The sequence below is a fragment of the Siphateles boraxobius genome, unplaced genomic scaffold, assembly GCF_051911475.1.
Source record: "Siphateles boraxobius isolate OS27281-9 unplaced genomic scaffold, OSU_SipBor_1 13, whole genome shotgun sequence".
Lineage (NCBI taxonomy): Eukaryota > Metazoa > Chordata > Actinopteri > Cypriniformes > Leuciscidae > Siphateles > Siphateles boraxobius.
The window spans coordinates 4,913,100-4,937,145 of NW_027508733.1; the positions used below are offsets into that span (position 1 = coordinate 4,913,100).

Here is a 24,046-nt window from a genome sequence, read left to right on the forward strand (position 1 = left end):
CAATGCCATTCTTCCCGGAGGTGCATGAGGAGTTGACGAAATCATGGAAGGCTCCTTTGACCTCCCGTGTACGTTCGTCAGCTTTCTCCGCCTTTCCTCCCCTCGATGGGGCGGCCGCCCATGGGTACACTGGGATTCCCCCGGTTGAACGCTCTGTTACCATGCAACTATGTCCTCAGAGTGCTTCATCTCGCGGTAATCCTAAGCACCCGTCCAAGGCCTGTAGATTTTCGTCCACCCTAGTGGCGAGGTCTCACAGAGCTGCAGGAGAGGCGGCTGCCGCTCTGCATGCGATGAGCACCTTGCAGGTCTACGAGGCCTAACTGCTCAGAGATATGCACGAGGCGGGGACTGACCCAGGGCTCTTCAATGAGCTGCGTGCCGCCACTGACCTCGCTCTCCGAGCGACGAAAGTGGCCTCACGCTCCCTGGGTCAGGTGATGGCCACCTCTGTGGTCCAGGAGTGTCACCTGTGGCTGAACCTGGCTGATATGCGGGACGCCGAGCGAACCCGTCTGCTCGACGCCCCCATATCCCAGGCCGGCCTCTTCGGCGGAGCGGTTGAGGACTTTGCCCAGCAGTTCTCAACCGCACAGAAGCAGTCTGAGGCGATTAAACATATTCTGCCCCGACGGCCTGCTGTTGCCTCCACCCAGCCGTCGGTACAGACACCTCAGACTGCTCGCCGCCGAGGGCGCCCTCCTGTGGCTCCCTCCCGCACGGCCCCAGCAGCAGCCTTCACCCGGGCCGCGTCGTGGAGGAGGCCGCAGGTAGGCACCACAGCCCTCTCCAGCCCCGCGCCCCGCTAAACGCCAGGCTAAGCGGCGCTCCTGAGACGGGCTGCTCAGTGATGGTGTCGGTTTTTTCCCAGGAGGTTGTGGCAGGCCCCCTCCTTCCCCCGGCGGAGAGCCGGGGGAGAATCTTTTGTTCTCCCGCTGCCCACCCACGGGTCAAACCCTATTATGGTCAAAGAAAGAACCAATACACCCATCACTGAGCACACAGAGCCGGTTGACAGTGCGCGACGCCCCCGGGCCTCGCCGCCATCATCCCCCTCTGTCACAGAGTTCTCGGACCGCAGTGTGTGCCGCCTCCGGGACTCGCCACTCCCGTCCCCCTCTGTCCCGGAGGGTGCGGACGACAGTGTGTGCCGTCTCCGGACCTCACCACTCTCGTCCCCCTCTATCGCCAGACCCCTGGCAGAGCAGACCCCCGTGGAACGCTGGTCCTTCCCTGGTCTCCTCTGTCAGGACGCGGAGCATGACCGCGCCCCCGCACCGGGCCGCTTTGCCACCCTCGCCTGGGCCGGTCACTCCGCTTCGCTGCCCCTCCGGGGGGACGCCTGTGGTTCGTATGACCCCACTGGTTCAGTATCTGACAGCTTGGTTGGAGCTTCCCAGCCTTTCTCGCTGGGTCGCCCGAACTATCAGGCTCGGCTATGCGATTCAGTTCGCACGGTCTCCTCCCCGCTTCAGGGGAGTTCGCTTCACTATGGTCGGTGGCAATGCCCCTATCATGAGAGCGGAGGTTGCCACCCTGCTGGCGAAGGGTGCAATCGAGACTGTCCCTCCAGCCGAGATGAATTCAGGGTTTTACAGCCCGTACTTCATTGTCCCCAAGAAGTCCGGTGGGCTACGGCCGATCCTGGATCTACGCGTCTTGAACCGCTCCCTTCACAGGCTGCCGTTCAAGATGCTCACGGCCAAACGCATCTTCGAATGTCTGCGGCCACGGGATTGGTTTGCAGCGATAGACCTGAAGGACGCCTACTTTCATGTCTCCATCTTACCTCGACACAGACCGTTCCTACGGTTTGCTTTCGAGGGGCAGGCATACTAGTACGCGGTTCTCCCCTTCGGGCTAGCCCTGTCTCCTCGCGTCTTCACGAAGGTCGTCGAGGCTGCCCTTGTTCCCCTTCGGGAACACGGGGTTCGCATCCTGAACTATCTCAACGACTGGCTGATCCTAGCTCACTCTCGAGACCAGGTTTGCGAACACAGGGATCTTGTGCTCCGGCACCTAGCCCGTCTGGGCCTTCGGGTCAACTGGGAGAAGAGCAAACTCTGCCCCGTGCAGAGGATCTCTTTTCTCGGTATGGAGATCGACTCGGTCGCCATGTCCGCGCAGCTTACGAGCGAGCGCGCACACTCGCTGCTGACTTGCCTTCGACAGTTCGATGGCAAGAGTGCGGTCCCACTGAAATTGTTTCAGAGGCTCCTGGGGCATATGGCATCTGCAGCCACGGCAACGCCGCTCGGATTGCTTCATATGAGACCGCTTCAGCTGTGGCTTCGCGATCGAGTCCCGAGGTGGGCATGGCATCACGGCACGTTCCGAGTTCCAGTGATTCCGACCTGCCGTCAGTCCTTCACTCCGTGGAGGAACCTCAGCTTTCTACGGGCCGGAGTTCCCCTAGAACGAGTTTCCAGGCATGTTGTTGTCTCCACAGATGCTTCTTCCACGGGTTGGGGCGCCATGTGCAACGGACATGCTGCCGTGGGCTCCTGGACAGGACCCCAGCGCCTTTTGCATGTCAATTGCCTCGAGTTGCTGGCAGTACGCCTTGCCCTGCACCGTTTCCTCACGTTGCTCAGGGGTCAACACGTACTAGTCCGTTCAGAAAATACCGCGACTGTAGCGTACATCAACCGTCAGGGTGGTCTACGCTCCTGCCGTATGTCGCAACTCGCACGCCACCTCCTCTTATGGAGTCAGAAGCACCTGAGGTCCCTTCGTGCTATCTACATTCCGGGAGATCGGAACTTTGCAGCCGACGAGCTGTCACGGTTTCTGCCCATCTCCGGCGAATGACGACTCCATCCCCAGTCGGTTCAGCTGATTTGGGACCAGTTCGGGGACGCTCAGATAGATCTGTTTGCCTCTCACGACTCGACCCATTGCGCCCTGTTCTATTCCCTGACCGAGGGCTCCCTCGGCACGGATGCACTGGCGCACAGCTGGCCGCGGGGCCTACGCAAATATGCGTTTCCCCCAGTGAGCCTTCTCGCACAGACCTTGTGCAAGATCGAGGAGGACGAGGAGCAACTCATTCTGGTTGCGCCGTATTGGCCCACCCGGACCTGGTTCTCCGAACTGGTACTCCTCGCGACAGCACCTCCTTGGCCAATTCCTCTGAGGAAGGATCTCCTTTCTCAGAGACGGGGCACCCTTTGGCACCCTCGACCCGATCTCTGGAGGCTCCACGTGTGGCTCCTGGACGGGATGAGGCAGGTTTGAGTACCCTGCCACCAGCGGTGGCGGCTACCATCACTTCCGCTAGAGCATCGTCCACGAGACATGTCTATGCGTTGAAGTGGAACCTCTTCGTCAACTGGTGCTCTTCTCGTCGAGAAGACCCCAGGAGATGCTCGATCTCTGTCGTGCTTTCCTTCCTGCAAGATGGGTTGGAGCGAAGGCTGTCTCCCTCCACCCTGAAGGTGTATGTGGCCGCTATCGCCGCATATCACGAAGCAGTTCAAGGTAAGTCTCTGGGGAAGCACGACCTGATCGTCAGGTTCCTGAGAGGAGCGAGGACACTGAATCCACCTCGCCCTCCTCTCGTTCCCTCTTGGGACCTCGCAGTGGTCTTAAATGCCCTGCAGAGGGCTCCCTTTGAGCCTCTGCATTCAGTTGAGCTTAAGTTTCTGTCTATGAAGACAGCGCTCCTGGTTGCTTTGGCCTCTATCGAGAGGGTAGGGGACCTGCACGAATTCTCCGTTGACGAAGCGTGCCTGGAATTCGGGCCCGGTCACTCTCACGTGATCCTGAGACCCCGGCCTGGATATGTGCCCAAGGTTCCCACCACTCCCTTCCGGGACCAGGTGGTGAACCTGCAAGCGCTGCCCCGGGAGGAGGCAGACCCAGCCTTGGCACTGCTCTGTCCAGTACGCGCTCTCCGTGCTTACGTAGACAGAACGCCGTGTTTCAGGACCTCAGACCAGTTCTTTGTCTGTTATGGTGGGAGACTGAAGGGAAAGGCTCTCTCAAAGCAGAGGTTGTCTCACTGGATAGTGGACGCCATTGCTTTGGCTTACCAACAGCAAGGCCGACCGTGCCCCCTTGGTGTGACAGCCCACTCCACCCGGAGTGTGGCTTCCTCTTGGGCTCTAGCGCATGGCGCCTCGCTGGCAGACATTTGTAGAGCTGCAGGCTGGGCGACACCCAACACATTCGCCAGATTCTATAATCTCCGAGTGGAGCCTGTGTCCTCTCGTGTACTCGCTTCAGTTAGCTAGTACTGGACCCGCTCAGGTGTCTTCGCTTGCTCGCCATTCCACTCCACGGACTGGATACGTGCGATTATTCCTCAAGTGAGCCTTCTTCTCTGAAGCCCTGAGTTCCTCCAGCACTGTTGACGCTGGCGCCAGTGTCTATTGCCTGGGCGTCGGCTAGGTGCCTCCGTGTCCATGGTTCCTCCCTGAGTAACCCCCACATGTGTATTTCCACTGTAAGCCTCCTTGAGCATGTGTCTTTCCCTTGGCAAGCCACCTTGCCCTCCTGGAGTTGAAAGTTGCCACCCCTCGGGCTGGTCACTCCAGTGTTCCTCCATATGTAGTCCTCCGGCCATATGTGTTTCTTAAGTCCTCCCTACGGGTAGGCATGCTGCGGCATATCTCCTCTGAGATATGCTTCCCAGTGTACTTTGGTATTCCTGTGTTAAGTAGGACTCCTTCGTCCGTGCCAGTATCACGACAGGGGGATCAGACTTTCGCAGGGCACTGGAAGACAGCTGTGAAGGTGGCGTGATTTCACGGGGACCCCCATTCGTCGTCATCCGACGTAACTCGGAGTGACTACGAAAGGGAACGTCTCGGTTACATATGCAACCCTCTTTCCCTGAGTAGGGAACGGAGACGTTACGTCTCCCTGCCACTTCCGCTGTACCGCTGGGTAGACGCCTGAGTTCAGTCTCGGCTCCTCAGCGAAGACATATCTGCATGTTGCCGAGCGTCCTCCTTTTATACCCACAAGGTGGGGCGGAGTTACGCTATGCAAATTCCGCAGACCCATGGCATTTCATCGCCATTGGCTCGTTTTATAATACACGAAGATGATTGGCTTTCTAGGCGAAACCCCCATTCGTCGTCATCCGACGTAACGTCTCCGTTCCCTACTCAGGGAACGAGGGTTACATATGTAACCGAAACGTTTTTGTTAATTTGAAGAAAGATGTTTTTCTGGAAAAATTAAGGGAATTGAATATGTATCAGAAAGAAGGTCAGATTTTGTTGCTATACTTAAATAGATGAAGATTAATATATAATGTATATGTTAATAATATATGTTTGCATGTGTATGTAATAATAATTCTCATAATTGAGATTATAATAATAATTCATTTGAGGTTGTTAAGGATGGAATCTAACTAGGACACATGTTCTCTTCCTGGATGTATATAGTTACCCCTTTTTTGAGCCCTTATTTCTTTATTTATTTTTATTTTCTGTTGTAAAGAGAAAAAAACATTATACTTTGAAACAATTAAACAAACTTGGAGTACAATTTATATTTAAAACACATTAGATAATAATACATACCTGTATTTGTAAAGACACTTTGTGATTGCATTGAGCACTATATGTAACCTGAAATATCCTATATGATTGTACTCAATTGAATGATCAAAATAAACACAAAATAATAAAAAAAGAAGATGAAATAAAGATGCAAGTTAATCGATCAGTATGAAAAACATAGTACATGAAATATGTCGAATGTTATCCTGTTGTTTCTGCACAGCTCAACATCACAAACACAGCTCCTTCATACGGGGGTTTAGAGGCTCACATCAGGAGAAATATGATTTTTATTGATTTTGAATGTTGATAATGTCACAGTCCGGAGTCAGGGAACACTGTTCAAAGGCACATTCTCTGGGTTATTTCCTGACAGAAAACACATGAGACAGATCATATTAAAGAAAAGCTTTGCTTTATATATATATATATATATATATATATATATATATATATATATATATATATATAGTAAGGAGAGTTGATTTTGATTTTTTTATTAATGATAATGTTACACTGGATACATACTTCTCACACTTTCCTCCTCTGTGTTATTTCTTTTATCAGTTGATTCTGAAAGAAAACACACAAGACAGATCATATTAAAGGAAAGCTTTGAGAGAGAGAGAGAGAGAGAGAGAGAGAGAGAGGGATAGAGAGAGAGAGAGAGAGAGAGAGAGAGAGAGAGAGAGAGAGAGAGAGACTTGACTTTACAAAGACCTTTAATTTCCAGTTAAAAAAATAGATTAACATGATTCGACAATTAAACACACACAAAAAAAACAAAAATTAAATAATAAAAAATAATAATAAAAAAATTAATAATTTAATAAGTAAATTTTACAACTTCTTTTCTAAACACCCATCACTTATCTTGCATAACGTTCCATTTAAACACCAAACTTCCTCAAATGTTACCAATTTTCCAACAAGTTTGTAGTAAGCAAATTCAACCGTTAAACGAGCAGAAATCAGACCTTTACATGTTAAAACAATATTGATGGAACCTTTTCCTTCAATCTTAGCTTTTCTTGTCAACCATATACTTAGTTTAGCTTGTCCATACAAATAATTCAAAAGAACATCAACAATCCTTGATTTATAACGATACTTAGGACCATAAATAAAACCTTGTTGGCTAAAAACATGACCCAACATATTGCACCAATCTTTTAACATCTGAAAAAGTGGCTCTAATCTGTTACACTCTGAAAACAAGTGAAAAATAGTTTCAGTCTCTGAACAAAAAGGGCAAGTATCAGTTTCACTGGAATTCAAATGAGCTTTATGCTTATTTGTGGTTAATATTCCATGTATAATCCTCCACTGTAAATCGCCAGTTCTTTTATCAGTGGGAATCTTATATATAGTTCTCCAGCTACGTTTGGGTGAGATATCTGTTCCAAATATCTCCTGCCATTTTGACTCACGTACCAGTTTCAATTCTTGAACACGCATCACTTTCACACAGACGTGATACATGGATTTCTTGCCCACCTCACGAAAGGATTTCAGTTCTGGAGTACTAAAAGTGAGCAGTTTTCCTTCCTCTTCCTGCCACGAAACAACACCAACTTTTACTTCCAATTCGGGAAAGTCTTTGACAGTTTCATCATCATTTTGCCCAGATAACTCTTGATCCAGGGCACATTTAAAATCAGAAGGTATAGCAGCCACAATTTCAGTTAAAAGTCTCTCAGAAAAACGTAAGGATTTTACACCAATCTTTGTCACAATACTTTCTGGTGCTATCCACCCATCCTTTTCCAGAAAACATGACAGCTTGGTGAGACCTGCTCTTACAAGAGCATTTCTCATTGAAACAGAGTTTAAACTTTTCACAGACAGCACAGGGTTATAAATGATGGGTTCCTCTTTACCCCAAAAACCAATGACAGACCCTTGTTTTCGAAAGTTTGTAAAAACTTTCCAGACTCTAAGCATCGTCTTATAAAACGACGTTAAACCAGTCAAGTCCACTCCATCAAGGTCCATTAAAAAGAGGTGTCGATCAAGTCCCAACTGTCCTCCTTTTCTCAACAATCCACAGGCTACATCTGTCCAGCTGATGTGCCTGTTATACAGCAGTCTTTGTGCAGCCTGTAGTCTAAAAGCAGCAACTCTGCATTCAATGTCAATGAGTCCTTGTCCTCCTTCACAGATCGGTAGATACAGGACAGCTGCTCTCAGCCAGTGCTGCCCTGACCAAAAGAAGTTAACCAAATGTCTTTGAATGTCTTTGATGAAATTACAGGGAGGGTCTAAAACGGCCATTTTATGCCACAATGAAGATGCAATAAGATTATTCACGATCAAGACTCTTCCTCTGTATGATAGTCGAGGAAGTAGCCATTTCCATTTGGACAAACGTACACACGTCTTTTCTATTATTCCATCCCAATTTTTAATCTTATACAATTCTGAACCTAAAAAAACCCCTAAAAATTTTAAACCATCTCTACTCCATTTAACATTTCCAGGCAATGGCGGTATGGAGCCTGAGGTTCCGCACCATAGAGCTTCGCTTTTCCCCCAGTTTATTTTGGACGAAGAAGCCTTTTCATAACACTGAATACAACTTAATATACTTTGTATATCTTCTTCATCCTTGATTATCACAGTGAGATCATCAGCATAAGCAGAAAGTTTCATTGGTATATTAAATGATCCTTCAATATGTAAACCTTTTAAAGAAGTTCTTAATTTACACAATAGTGGTTCGATCACTAAACTGTAAAGCTGGCCCGAAAGAGGACAACCCTGCCTTATCCCCCTTCTGACTCTAATAGGCATGCTTAACCCTCCAGGCACTTTCACCATGCATTCGGCTTTTTCATAAAGTAATTTAATCCATGAAATAAAAACATTCCCAAAACCATATTTACTTAAAACCTCAAACAAATAAGAATGATCCACTCTGTCGAAAGCCTTTTCTTGATCTAAGGATAATATTCCTAAATCAATATTGTTGGACATTGAATAATCAATCACGTCTCTTATAAGAAATAAATTATCTCTAATGCACCTGTTTTTTATGCAATATGACTGATCTTTATGAATTAATAGGCCCATATATTCGTTCAATCTATTAGAGATACACTTTGAGAAAATCTTATAATCGGTTGTCAATAACGCTACAGGCCTCCAATTTTTAAGCAAAGTGAGATCACCTTTTTTTGGTAGCAGAGAAAGAATTGCTCTTCTGCAACTAGTAGGTAAAACTCCAGTTTGTATTGAAAATAAAATCATTTCATCGTAATCTTTCCCAATAATTGCCCAAAACTGTTTAAAAAATTCAGAGGGAAGACCATCTAATCCAGGGGATTTTCCTATTGATAATTCTTGTAAGGCTTTGGTTACTTCTTGAAAGCTTAAAATACAATCCAAATCTTCCTTATGCTCTGGTGTAAGCTTTGGGATTAAGTCACAGAGTTCAGTTTTACTATCCAAGTCCGTCATTTCCATTTCATACAGCTTAGAATAAAAATCAACAACAAATTTCAGAAAACAAAAAACATTTCAGATGGATCATGAAATAAATCACCACTATCATTCCTTAAACACAGCATTTGTTTCTCTTGACACACTTTTCGTTCTAAATTAAAAAAGAACGTTGTTGGTCCATCAATATCTCTAATATGAGAAAAACGAGCTCTGACAAGAGCTCCCTTTACTTTTTCATGTAATAAGTTTTCTAACTGTAGTTTTTTTTCACATATAACATTTTGTAATTGATTCTCATGTCTTTCCAACATTTTATTTTCAATTTCAAGAATCTCATTTTCAAGTTCTTTAATCATATTTTCCATTCTTTTTGAGGAATAACAAGTATATTGTTGGCAGAAAACTTTAATTTGGGGTTTTCCAACTTCCCACCACTGTATGACATCTCTAAAGTCATGTTTATGCATCTGCCATGTCTGCCAAAATAAATTAAAATTTGCACAAAAAACAGCATCTTGTAACAGCTTCTTGTTAAAATGCCAGTATGAACCCACTTTTTGTTGTTTTGACAATATACAATCTATTGTAATCATTTTATGATCTGAAAAGATATTAGGGATAATATTGGCATTACAGACTCTATTCCTTGAATTATTTGAAATATAAAATTTATCTAATCTTGCAGCATGAACCGTTCCTTCTGAAACCTTCACCCAAGTATACTGTTTTAAAGAAAGGTTTTCAGTTCTCCATATATCATTTAACTCAAACTACTTGATAATATTTGCCAAAACAGAGAAAGACTGATGGTGTGTTTCTTCATGATTTCTATCCATATTAAAATCTAAAGTACAATTAAAATCCCCTCCCATAATCACAATGTCATTTGATTTTAATGTTTTTAAAACCTCTTCAATTTTCTTAAAAAGAACACTTCTCTCAGATCCTTTATTATTTGCGTAAATATTCATAAAAATCACATTGTAAGTATTTAATTCAGCTTTTACAACTAGTAAACGACCTGGCTCTACCTCATGTTCAGATATAGTGTTAACCTTACAGCTTGGACTAAAACATATAGCTACACCCGAACTAACATTAGAGCCATGACTAAGAATATACTTTCCTTCCCACCATAGGCCCCATTCTACCTCATTATTTTTATCACTATGGGTTTCTTGAAGGAAAGTAACTCCAATATTTTTAATTTTTAAACTTTCTAACAGCAAAGCCTGTTCCCTTTCGTTGTCACTCCGAGTTACGTCGGATGACGACGAATGGGGTTTCGCTTAGAAAGCCTATCAACTTCGAGTATTACAAAACGAGCCAATGGCAAAGAAATGCCATGGGTCTGCGGAATTTGCATGGCGTAACTCCGCCCCACCTCGTGGGTATAAAAGGAGGAAGCCGGCAGCAAGCAGATATGTTTTCGCTTCGGAGCCAAGTGTATTCTCTCCACAAGCCATCTCTGAATTGTCAGCTTTACAAACGAGTACCTCGAGTGTTGGTGTGACGGCGATCTACGGCGAGAGCGTGCTTCCTGCTGATCTGTTGCAGTGGTCTGCCAGTCGGTGCGTTTCTCCCCGGGTGCTTCAACACTTGAGTTTTCTCTCACTAAAAGAGCTTACACGTGGCACGTCTTTTTAAAGATGTCTCGCCCGTGTACTTCTGGTTGCGGCAGATTGGTATCGGACTCTGATGGGCACGAGCGTTGCATAGTATGTTTGGGCATTGATCATGCTAGAGCAGCGCTCGTGGATGACTCATGTTCTCTCTGTGGGAACATGACCATCGCGTCATTACGGTCGAGACTCCGTGAACTCGCAAGAGTGAGAGTCCCCTCATCCACCCCCCGTCCTGCGGCTGGTGGCCAGGGTGATCTGAGGGTTACGGTCTGGAACAAGGCGCCGACTATGTGTCCGCGACCCCAGCCCCCCTCTTCAATGACGGTGCCCGCTAGTGAACTGCTGATTCCCGCGGGTCTACCTTCTGGTGGCCCGCGGGCTTCAGTTGAAGCTACAGAGGAAGATGCCATGTCTGTTGCAGCATCACTAGGCGGGTTTGACTCTTCTGGAAGTGAGGGCTCGTCACAGCTGCCACCTTCCGGTGTGCATACGGCTGTGCTCGAGTCTGATCCGGAGATGACGGCCATGCTTTCCCGGGCAGCCGCGAGCATCGGACTTGAGTGGAGGCCTCCACCCTGTCCTGAGCGCTCGCGGCTGGACGATTGGTTTTTGGGTAAGGCCGCCGACCCTCGTCCTCGGCAAACCCCAATACCTTTCTTCCCGGATGTGCATGATGAGATCTCGAAGTCCTGGAAGACCCCCCTGTCTTCTCGGGACCGCTCGCTGGTCTCATCCGCCTTTCCTCCCCTCGATGAGGCAGCTGCCCGTGGGTACACTGGGCTTCCCCCGGTTGAACGCTCTGTTGCCATGCAACTATGTCCTCAGAGTGCTTCTTCTCGGGGCGAGCCTAAGCACCCATCCAAAGCCTGTAGATTTTCGTCGACCCTGGTGGCGAAGTCTTACAGAGCGGCGGGACAGGCGGCTGCTTCACTGCATGCTATGGCCACTCTGCAGGTCTACCAGGCCCAGATGCTCAGAGACATGCACGAGGGTAGGACAAACCCAGGGCTCTTTGATGAGCTGCGCGCCGCGACCGACCTTGCTCTCCGGGCGACGAAGGTTACCGCGCGCTCCCTGGGTTTGGTGATGTCCACAGCTGTGGTCCAGGAGCGACATCTGTGGCTGAACCTGGCTGACATGCGGGACGCTGAGCGGACCCGTCTGCTTAACGCCCCCTTGTCCCAGGCCGGCCTCTTCGGCGATGCAGTTGAAGACTTTGCCCAACAGTTTTCAACTGCCCAGAAACAGACCGAGGCCATCAAACACATTCTGCCCCGCCGGCCCGCTGCTGCCTCCACCTTGCCGGCCGGGCAGACGCCTCGACCTGTTTCCCGCCGAGGGCGCCCTCCTGCGGCTCCCGCCCCTCCCGCCCGGACCACGCAGCAGCCTCCACCCAGGGCCGGTCGCGGAGGAAGCCGTAAGAAGGCGCCACAGCCCTCTCCTGCCCCGCCCCCCGCTAAACGCCGGGCCAAGCGGCGCTCCTGAGACGGGCTGCTCAGGGATGATGATTGTTTCTCAGGAGGTGGTAGCAGGACCACTCCTTCCCCCGGTGGAGGGCCGGGGGAGAATCTTTTGTTCTCCACTCCCCGCTGCTCACCCACGGGTGGGCAGCACCCTAATGTGGTTAAAGACAGAAACAATCCCCTCTTCCCTGAGCTCACAGAGTTCTCGGGCGACACAGAGCGCCGCCCACAAGCCGTGCTCTCCTCGCCCCCCTCTGTCCCAGAGGCGGTTGACACGGCGTGCCGTCCACGGACCGCTTCGCCCCTGTCCCCCTCTGTCGCCAGACCCCTGGCAGAGCAGGCCCCCGCGGGACGACCAGCCTGGTCCTCCCCTGGCCCCCTCTGCCAGGGTGCGGTTGCTAACTGTGCCCCCTCTCCGGGCCGCTATGCCGTCCACTTCTGGGCCAGTTACTCCGCCTCGCTGCCCCTCCGGGGGGACGCCTGTGGCTCGCATGATCCCGTTGGTTCAGTTCCTGGGAGCCTGGCTAGAGCTTCCCCGTCTGTCCCACTGGATCGCGCGTACCGTCAGGCTCGGCTATGCGATTCAGTTCGCACGGTCTCCTCCCCGCTTCAGGGGAGTCCGCTCCACTTTGGTCGGTGGCAATGCCCCTATCATGAGAGCAGAGATTGCCACCCTGCTGGCGAAGGGTGCAATCGAGACTGTCCCTCCAGCCGAGATGAGGTCCGGCTTCTACAGCCCCTACTTCATTGTCCCCAAGAAAACCGGTGGGTTACGGCCAATCCTGGACTTGCGCGTGCTGAACCGCTCCCTTCACCGGATGCCGTTCAAGATGCTCACCGCCAAACGCGTTTTCGAATGCATACGGCCCCAGGATTGGTTTGCAGCGATCGACCTGAAGGACGCCTACTTTCATGTCTCCATTCTTCCTCGACACAGACCGTTCCTCCGGTTTGCTTTCGAGGGGCAGGCATACCAGTACGCGGTTCTCCCTTTCGGGCTAGCCCTGTCTCCTCGCATCTTCACGAAGGTCGTCGAGGCGGCCCTTGTTCCCCTTCGAGAGCAAGGGGTTCGCATCCTGAGTTATATCGACGACTGGCTGATCCTAGCTCACTCTCGAGATCAGGTTTGCGAACACAGGGACCTAGTGCTCCGGCACCTAGCCCGTCTGGGCCTTCGGGTCAACTGGGAGAAGAGCAAACTTTGCCCCGTGCAGAGGATCTCTTTTCTCGGTATGGACATCGACTCGGTCGCCATGTCCGCGCAGCTTACGAGCGAGCGCGCGCAGTCACTGCTGACTTGCCTAAGACAATTCGAGGGCAAGAGTGCGGTTCCACTGAAACTTTTTCAGAGGCTCCTGGGGCATATGGCATCTGCAGCCGCGGTCACGCCGCTCGGATTGCTTCATATGAGACCGCTTCAGCTTTGGCTTCGCGACCGAGTCCCGAGGTGGGCATGGCAACACGGCACGTTCCGAGTACCAGTTACTCCGACCTGCCGTCAGTTCTTCACCCCGTGGTCGAACCTCGATTTTCTCAGGGCCGGTGTCCCCCTGGCTCGAGCTTCCCGGCATGTTGTTGTCTCAACAGATGCCTCCACCACGGGCTGGGGCGCCATGTGCAATGGACATGCTACTGCGGGCTCCTGGACAGGACCCCAGCGGCTGTGGCATGTCAATTGCCTCGAGTTGTTGGCAGTACGCCTTGCCCTGCACCGCTTCCGGGCGTTGCTCAGGGGTCAACACGTACTAGTCCGCTCAGACAATACCGCCACTGTAGCGTACATCAACCATCAAGGTGGTCTACGCTCCCGCCGTATGTCACAACTCGCTCGCCACCTCCTCCTATGGAGTCAGAAGCATCTGAGGTCGCTTCGAGCCATCTTCATTCCCGGAGCGCTGAACTGTGCAGCCGACGAGCTCTCACGGCTTCAGCCCCTCCCTGGAGAATGGCGACTCCATCCCCAGTCGGTTCAGCTGATTTGGGACCAGTTCGGGGACGCGCAGATAGATCTGTTTGCCTCTCACGACTCGACCCATTGCGCCCAGTTCTATTCCCTGACCGAGGGCACGCTCGGCACGGATGCTCTGGCGCACAGCTGGCCGCAGGGCCGCAAGTATGCGTTTCCCCCAGTGAGCCTTCTTGCGCACACTTTGCGCAAGGTCAGGGAGGACGAGGAGCAGGTCATTCTGGTTGCCCCTTACTGGCCCAACCGGACCTGGTTCCCCGAACTAGTACTCCTCGCGACAGCACCTCCCTGGCCGATCCCTCTGAGGAAGAACCTTCTTTCTCAGGGACGGGGCACCCTATGGCACCCTCGTCCCGATCTTTGGAACCTCCACGTGTGGCTCCTGGATGGGACGAGGCAGGTTTGAGTACCCTACCACCAGCGGTGGTGGCTACCATCACTTCCGCTAGAGCGTCGTCCACGAGACACGTCTATGCGTTGAAGTGGAACCTCTTCGTCAACTGGTGCTCTTCTCTCCGAGAAGACCCCCGGAGATGCTCGATCAGTGTTTTGCTTTCCTTCCTTCAACAGGGGCTGGAGCGAAGGCTGTCTCCCTCCACCCTGAAGGTCTATGTTGCCGCCATTGCCGCACATCATGACCTCATCGAAGGTAAGTCGGTGGGGAAGCACGACCTGATCATCAGGTTCCTGAGAGGAGCGAGGAGACTGAATCCTCCTCGTCCTCCTCTCGTTCCCTCTTGGGACCTCTCAGTGGTTCTAACTGCCCTGAAGAGTGCTCCCTTTGAGCCCCTGCAATCAGTTGAGCTTAAGTTCCTGTCTATGAAGACAGCGCTCCTGGTTGCACTGGCCTCCATCAAGAGGGTTGGGGACCTGCACGCATTCTCCGTTGACGAAGCGTGCCTGGAATTTGGGCCGGCTTACTCTCACGTGATCCTGAGACCCCGGCCTGGATATGTGCCCAAGGTTCCTACCACTCCCTTCCGGGACCAGGTGGTGAACCTGCAAGCGCTGCCCTCGGAGGAGGCAGACCCAGCCTTGGCACTGCTCTGTCCAGTACGCGCTCTCCGCGCCTATGTAGACAGAACGCAGTGTTTCAGGACCTCAGACCAGCTCTTTGTCTGTTATGGTGGGAAGCTGAAGGGAAAGGCTCTCTCCAAGCAAAGGTTGTCTCACTGGATAGTGGACACCATTGCCTTGGCTTACCAGCAGCAAGGTCGACCGTGCCCCCTTGGTGTGACTGCCCACTCCACCCGGAGTGTGGCGTCCTCTTGGGCTCTAGCGCATGGCGCCTCGCTAACAGACATCTGCAGAGCTGCAGGCTGGGCGACACCTAACACATTCGCCAGATTCTATAATCTCCGAGTGGAGCCTGTGTCCTCTCGTGTACTCGCTTCAACCAGCTAGTACCGGACCCGCTCAGGTGTCTTCGCTTGCTCGCCATTCCACTCCACGGACTGGATACGTGCGATATTTTTCTCAGGTGAGCTTCTCCGAAAGCCCTGAGCTCCTCCAGCACTCCTGACGTCGGCGCCAGTGTCTATTGCCTGTGCGTCGGCTAGGTGCCTCCCGTGTGCATGGTCCCTCCTCTGAGCGACCCCCACATGTGTATTTCCACTGTAAGCCTCTCTGAGCGTGTGTCTTTCCCTTGGCAAGCCACCTTGCCACCCCTGGGGTTGAAATATTCCACCTGCGGCTGGACACCCCAGTGTTTCCCATATGCTTCCTTCGGGTCATATGTGTATTCTCTAAGTCCCCCCCCTCCGGGCTGGCATTAATTGCATACTTCCCCTAGCTTGGGATATGCTTCCCAGTGTACCTTGGTATTCCTGTGTTATATGGAGTCCTTTGTCCAGGCTGACAGGGATCTCGATTTACGCAGGGCACTGGAAGACAGCTGAGAAGGTGGCGTGATTAGACTGGTAACCCCATTCGTCGTCATCCGACGTAACTCGGAGTGACAACGAAAGGGAACGTCTACGGTTACGTATGTAACCCTCGTTCCCTGAGTAGGGAACGGAGACGTTACGTCTGCCTGCCACTTTCCGCTGTACCGCGGGGATCGCCTGAGCTCAGTCTTGGCTCCTCAGCGAAGAAACATATCTGCTTGCTGCCGGCTTCCTCCTTTTATACCCACGAGGTGGGGCGGAGTTACGCCATGCAAATTCCGCAGACCCATGGCATTTCTTTGCCATTGGCTCGTTTTGTAATACTCGAAGTTGATAGGCTTTCTAAGCGAAACCCCATTCGTCGTCATCCGACGTAACGTCTCCGTTCCCTACTCAGGGAACGAGGGTTACATACGTAACCGTAGACGTTTTCTTCCATCTCTAAGGCCATTTACGTTTAAAGAAGCTACTCGCAAAGGCTCCATGAAACAGAAAAGTAGGGAAAGACAGAAAAGACAAGAAAAACAAAAAGACAGACAAACAGCCATTACAATTATTTAATATATCCCCCAATTTCCTTCCCTACTCTTTTCCTTTGCCTTATCGCAGCTATATATTTTTTCAACCGAAAGCGTTTCTGTTGCGACAAAACAGAAATATTATACGTTTTCCGCGCCCACACAACTGAAGCAACGAACTTATCAGTATCTGGGAAATAATCATCAACAACCACTTTTCTACCTTTAGTTTCATCCAGAAACTCATTTATCTCTTCCACAGTGTACAAGCCATCACCTACTTTCGGGCAATCGGATATATCAGAGCAACAATCATCATCCTTATATCCATCATCATCCTGAGTCATTAATAACTCTGCAGAAACCACATCTTGAACCGTAGTCATCCCCTTTAAAACTATTTCACTACTACAACAAGGCTGCTCTTCTGGCAAAACCTCAGCAAGTTTACTAGAGTTTTCACTCACCTCATTTCCTGTATCCACGACTCGACCTTCTAAAACTTTCCCTGGTTCCCGATTTTGATCAGCATGACCCTCCATTGCTGATTGATTCTGATTAACCTCGCTCTCAGTTGTAGCTTCATTTTCCGCATCCCGAGTCTCCTCTGATCTATTTTTATGCGGACACGAGAATCTTTTATGGCCGATGTCACCACACTCAAAACATCGTAAGCTTTCAGTGCTCGCATATAACACATAGGAACTATCTCCATCATTTACTCTAAACGACGCATCTAAAGTTTTATCCTGCGAATTTAAAAACATGTGAACTTGTCGTCTAAATGAAAGAATATGTTTTAAAGCTGGATTTTTACATCCCAAAGGTACCATCTTGACTGGACTGACCAATTTCCCAAAACGAGACAATTCTTTTACGATCGCTTCATTTTTAATAAACGGAGGGACGTTTGAAACGATCACTTTTGTAGCCGGTGCATATAGCGGAGTTGCCGCCACAAACATCCCCTTCACCCAAAGTCCATTCTCAATTATTTGATTAACAAGCTGTTCAGTCTTCAAAAAAATCACAACAGCTTTGTTCATACGCGAAGCCGAATTTATATTTTCGTGACCAACCTGATCACCGACTACAATCAATACATCCTCAATCGAAGCGGTCGGCTCCGGTACACACCTAAACCCATTCCGGAGGGAAACCGCACTGGTTCCCCCCGTGGGAGACGCCATACAGACGCCGAAGAGGCCGCAAAAAACCCTAAACTATCTTAACCCCCCAAAGAATAAGAAATGATGAAACACACTCCCAGTATGATTCGGAGACAAAAAGAAAAAAAGATAAGGATAAATCAATAAAGAAAAAAAAAATATAACAATAAATTAGTTTTTTTAGAGAGAGAGAGAGAGAGAGAGAGAGAGAGAGAGAGAGAGAGAGAGAGAGAGAGAGAATTTTTGAATTTTAAACACCTTTTATTACAAATAACCTAATACTAATACATTCAGTTCCTACCTACAAGAGTACAAAAAAACATACACATTCAATATTAAATATACAACTCATTCCAAAATATGTGCAAACTGTAAACTCTCATTAATTATTTCACACAGAGCCCCCTTATAACACCAAATCAATTCAAAAGACATAAGATCCCCCATAGCCTTATAAAACCGAAAGTCAATTAAAATTCTGGATTTTACTAGGTTAAGAAACACAATCTGCAAATTAACACTTGAATTGCGTTCAATTCTTATTTTTCTAGTGTCATATATCGCCTTCTTTGCTTGACCCAGCAAAAAATTCAATAATTGACAACCAAATCGACATCTCCGGATGTATTTAAACCCACAAATAAACGTTTCCAAAGAAAAAGTCTCATCAAAACAACCAAATAAACTCTTTAAAACCTGAAACAATGGTAAAAGCCTGTTACAATACACAAAAGCATGAAATATGTTCTCCTTCTGGAAACAGAAAGGGCATTCATCGCTAGTATCATGGTTTATGACTGAAACAAGTGCATTCACGGCAATCGCTCCATGAAGAATCCTCCACTGTAAGTCACCCACTTTTTTTGGCAAAGGTGACTTGTATAGCACTCGCCATTCCGGCTTGACATCCTCTCCTAGATGGAGGACAGAACGCCAAGGCGTATCAACTCTTTTATGCAAACAATTCTTATTCAGAGTTTTGACACAGTTTTTGTACAAACATTTTCCAGACACTGGATTAGGACCCATTAACATCATCAAGTTAGGTTGTAAAAAAACACCTTCACATTCTTCAAAATCAGTCAACAGACACAAATCAGGAAAAGGGTCATTGCAGTCTGGAGTAATTAACCCTTCAGTATAATCTTCCAGCAGTTTAACTTCTTCTGACGTAAGTGCTGACTTCCATTCTCCAAGTAATTTGGCCGTTATGCGTTTCGATTTCAACCCCAACTGTCTGACGACCGCATCAACATTCTCAAAGTCCAGTCCAGCCAGTTTAAATAATTGTCCAAGCGTCAAAACTCCAGCATCAAGAAGAATATCACAAATTGCAGGGAGTGTCTTTCCATTTGACAAGTCCAAGCGCGATCCATGAACCAGCGGTTCTTTTAGCAACCAATGCAGTGAGGTCATAGAGCTGGGTCTCTGCACCTTGAACAACGACCAGACTTTAAATAGATTCCGATAAAAAATGGGCAACTTAGACAAGTCCATCCTTTGCGGATTCAACCAAAACAAAGATCTCTCAAAGTCCAGACCTCTGAAATTTCGCAAAATAACACAAGCAGCATGTTTCCAGTTTGAGTCTACTGGCCCAGTCAACAGCCTTTGGGCAAACTGAAGCCTGAAGGCTGCTATTCTGCTCTGTATATGCATTAAACCATGTCCGCCTTCTTCTTTGGGTAAATACAGAACGGCTTTCAGCACCCAATGCATCTTATCCCAAAAAAAATCAACTAAAATAGATTGTAATCTTGGCAATAAATCTCGTGGAGGATCTACACAATAAAATCGATGCCATAGAGCAGATGCAATTAAATTGTTTATAATCAATACTCGACCTTTATATGACATTTTAGGGAGCAAAAATTTCCATTTGTTAAGGCGACCTTTAAACTTCTCCACAATCCCTTCAAAATTCTTTTTCATAAACATTTCATCCCCTAAAAACACTCCCAAATATTTTAGGCCTTCCTTGGTCCAGGATAACCCTTCTGGAAGTGTTGGTTCCATGTTGTCCCAACTTCCAACCAAAATTGCTTCACTCTTGGACCAATTTACTTTTGTGGCAGAAATTTTTTGAAAATTTTTCAAGATCTCCAACAACACATTTACATCTCTCTGTCCATTAATTAGAACGACAATGTCGTCAGCATATGCCGATAACTTAAAAACATTTATACAGCATGGGACACGTACTCCAGACACTTGTGCTCTTAATTTATTTAAGAGAGGCTCTATAGCCAAAGTATACAGCATTCCAGACAATGCACAGCCTTGTCTGATACCTCTAAATACTTTGAAAGGGGCACACAAATTTCCATTAATTTTTAAAATACTTTCGACATCATTGTACAACACTTTAATCAAGGAAATAAAACCATTGCTAAAACCAAAAGCTGTTAAAACATTCCATAAATACAAGTGCTCCACTCTGTCAAAAGCTTTTTCTTGGTCAATTGACACAAGGCCAAAGTCCAATTTTAAGTTTTTACCTATCTCTAAAATATCTCTAATAAAGGAAATATTATGAAAAATTTGTCTCCCTGGAACACAATATGTCTGATCGGGATGAACAATTTGACTTAAAACTTCACTTAATCTACTCGCCAAAACTTTGGAAAGTAATTTGTAATCTGTACACAGCAAGCTCACAGGTCTCCAATTTTTTATCTCATTTAGATCACCTTTCTTTGGCAGTAATGTAAGAACACTTCTTCTACAACTTAAAGGTAGTTGTCCATTAATCAAACTTTCATTTATTACTTGCAATAAATCTGGGCTCACTTCTGTCCAAAACGTCCTATAAAATTCAACTGGTAGCCCATCTATTCCAGGTACTTTACCACCTTCCATACTTTGAAGTGCCTTTTCTAATTCCTCTAAAGTGACAGCTTTACTAAGTTCAGCATTTACTTCTTCAGATACTTGAGGCAGATTTTCAAAAAAACTCTCATCCTGCATTTCATCAAGCGTTAATTCACTCTCATATAATTTTTCATAAAAACTAACTGCCCTGTTTCTGATTTCAAAAGCATCTGACAACACATCTCCAGTCTCAGAACGTAAAGTGTGTATAAACCTTTTTTGCCCATTTTTTTTCTCTAAATTAAAGAAGAATTTAGAAGGTGCATCCATCAACTCTATATTCTGAAATCTTGACCTGACGAGAGCTCCTTGTGCAGTTACATCTAACAGGTCATTTAAAAAATTCTTTTTCTCTTTAAAACTCTTGATAACAGTTAACTCTCCAGTGACTTCAGCAAGTTCTTGCAATTCCTTTAATTCTTTTTCTAACATTTCAATTGCACCTTTTCTTTCCCTTGTGGCATTAAAGGTATAATATTGACATAACTGTCTCACTTGTGTTTTCGCAAAATCCCACCACTGCTGTACAGATTGAAAGGAAGACTTTTTTGATCTAAATTCAATCCAAAAATCTTTAAAAATACCTCTAAAAAAAAGATCACATAACAGATTATTATTCAAGTGCCAATAAGCACTTTTTGGCTTAATAGAAACCACTGTCACATCACATTTTACCAGACTATGGTCAGAAAAACCAACTGGGATAATAGAACACCCCCTAAAAAAATTAAGTTGATGTTTATATCCATAGAATCTATCCAACCTCGCTAGAGATATTAGATTATCTTGAACATGAGTCCAAGTATACTGCCTTTGGTTGAAATTAAAAATTTTCCACACATCAGCAATCTCATTAGACTTCATCAACTCAATGAGTCTCTTTCGTGATGGCATATGAGGCTCGACATGATTCCTGTCTGTTAAGTTCTCCGTACAATTAAAATCCCCCCCTAAAATTAAAACATCCTCTGTGTTACAATTTGCTAATACATGACTCAGCGTATCTAAAAAACACATTCTTTCAATTGCTCTGGTAGGAACATACACAGAAATAAATACAAAAAAACTATTCTCGAACTGGACTCTGACTTTTAGCAGTCTACCCTTTAAAATCTCTTCCACTTGATATGAACAAGGAACAAAAGTCTTAGAAAATAATATAGCAACACCTCCACTGGTGGAACTCAAATGACTTAAAATAGACAATCCATCAAACTCTCTTGCCCAATCACTCGCATTTATCTCATCACTATGAGTCTCTTGAGCAAATAAGACATGCACTTTTTTCTGTCTAATTGTTTCAAAAAGACGAAACCGCTTTTTACTTTCTCTTGCCCCATTCATATTCAGAGAAGCAATGCATATTTCTTCCATAAATGAGGAAAGAAAAAAGCAAATTAGACTCAACAAACACAACCCCACATACATGTGTTTTTCATTTTTCACTACAACTATTGGACTCTGGTTGGGCATTAAGCTTAGCAAGTATTTTCTTCAGACGATATACTTCTTGATTACTAAAACACCCTTCACTCCTATATATTCTTGCTTTATCAATGAACTGCAGTACATCAGGAAAAAACTCTTCGATACGAACTTTTCTCACATTCTTAGTTGCCTTCAAAAAAGATTTAATGTCGTCCGAACTATAACTCCTATTCGAAAAACCACTTAGCGGCAAACTGCACTCCACACTGCATTCCGAAAAATCACTTTCACTTTCTGTGTCTGTTTGGCTTAAATCGCGAACCGATCCTTTTTTTGCTTTCTGATCTGAAGGACGCTGTTCTAGCCTTCGCTTCAGTGGCGTTTTAAAAGCACAATCGTCCAACTCGGGCTCCATCACACTTTCAAGATTAACAGAAGATTTGTCTACCGTGTCCACAACACAGTCTCTATTCTCCACCTCCTTATCTTCACCCACAGTGACCACCATTCCTTCATCCTCCTCAGAACGATCCGCCCGCTGTACATCCACTGTCACTGTGACAGCCGCCGGCGCCGCTATCTGCACTGAACTCGGTCCAGGCACCTCATCATCTGCAACTATCACAGCGACATTTCGATCTACATTTACAATGTTTCCATCTTCTAAAACCTGTAAAGGTCTCTCATTACTCTTATCTTGTCTACCTGGACACGCACGGATCATATGCCCCAATTCACCACAATTAAAACACTTCATGTTGTTTGTAGTGGCAAAAATTACGTAATTAAATTCCTCGTGTCGAAAATTTAAGGACAAATCCAGTTCATCAATGTTATCTTGTAGGATCATATAAACATAACGCCTAAAAGACACTACATGTTTCAAGAGAGGAGACTTGGTGCCAATCGGAATCATCTTTATAGGCGAGACTGTTTTTCCATAACGGGCAAGCAATCCGATCAACACTTCATTTGGGATAAATGGTGGCACATTTGATAAAGTGACCTTTTTAGAAGGTGTAGACAAGGGAAGCACTGGTGTATAAATACCGTTAATCACTATGCCGCTTTGTACTAACTGATTTGCTAAATCCACTGTTTTCACAAATACAACAACAGCGCTGTTCATACGGGACGCTGATACAATATTCTCATGTCCGACCGCTTCTCCCACCGCTAAACTGCATCCCTCCACACCAGCACCTGAGTCTATTTTTACACCATGACGCCTTGTCAAAGAATTGAAACTTCCACCGCTGCCTGGGGTAGCCATGCTTCCCAACACGTGGGAGCCGACACCCCGTCTGACACAACACTCACTTCCCTACTTCACAACTTAAATCTACAAAAAACAAAACCAATAAACAACTAACCAAAAAATAAATAAATAAATAAGATAGAGAAGTATAGACCACTCGTACCTCACACAGCAGCCAAACGCTCGCTCACACTCACTCCGCCCACTCACCCGCACATGCGCACAGAGAGAGAGAGAGAGAGAGAGAGAGAGAGAGAGAGAGAGAGAGAGAGAGAGAGAGATGATTTTGAATGTATTATTTGCATTTAGATTTCTTAATATTAACACAATCATTTACAATTATACACACACAGTGACAGAGTCTGTTCGAACAGAAATCAGAAAGTGTAATCATACAAACTCAGTCTTTCATCTAAATGTCTGACAGGGTTGATCGAAAATAAGATTGTTATTATACTGAAATATTTGATTTACTCACCGACTTTGAGCCTGAATAAATAAGTTTTGAGATTTCCTTCTTCAATTATGTATAGCATATAAATTCCAGCATCTGTGTGTCTGAACATCTTGATGGTCAGTGATCCGGTCTGATCATTCATCTCCAGTCTGTCTTGGAAAATTACAGCAGTAAATGGTGAGATATTCTTGTCTCCTCCTCTGATTTCAGCTAACGGAGTGTCTAGTCCAAACTTCCACAGGGTCTGTTCAACTATCTGTATGTCATTAACACCAGTCTCCAGTTTGACAGATTCTCCCTCCTTCACTGACCTTTTATCTATTTCCTTTGGCTCAACTACACATACAGAGAAACACAGAACATAAATCAGAAAAAGAAACAAAGTAGTAAAAGCAATATGGATAAATTCCTCCATACCTAAATACCTAAAATGTACTCATTTTAT

At 46.8% G+C, this 24,046-nt stretch overlaps 1 protein-coding gene across 3 annotated transcripts in view; it reads right to left on the reverse strand.

Annotated features, from left to right (window-relative positions):
* Positions 1 to 5,406: 5,406 nt before the first annotated feature.
* The window catches only part of LOC143734954 (uncharacterized), a 375,259-nt gene continuing 356,619 nt past the window's right edge, over positions 5,407 to 24,046 (reverse strand). For all 3 annotated transcript variants that reach the window (XM_077225251.1, XM_077225252.1, XM_077225250.1), the window contains 3 exons: positions 23,623 to 23,937; positions 6,045 to 6,089; positions 5,407 to 5,885 (listed from right to left, as the gene is read on the reverse strand). In XM_077225251.1, coding sequence (XP_077081366.1) covers positions 5,845 to 5,885; positions 6,045 to 6,089; positions 23,623 to 23,937 — 401 coding nt within the window. In that variant the 3' untranslated portion in view covers positions 5,407 to 5,844. The remainder of the gene's footprint in view (positions 5,886 to 6,044; positions 6,090 to 23,622; positions 23,938 to 24,046) is intronic.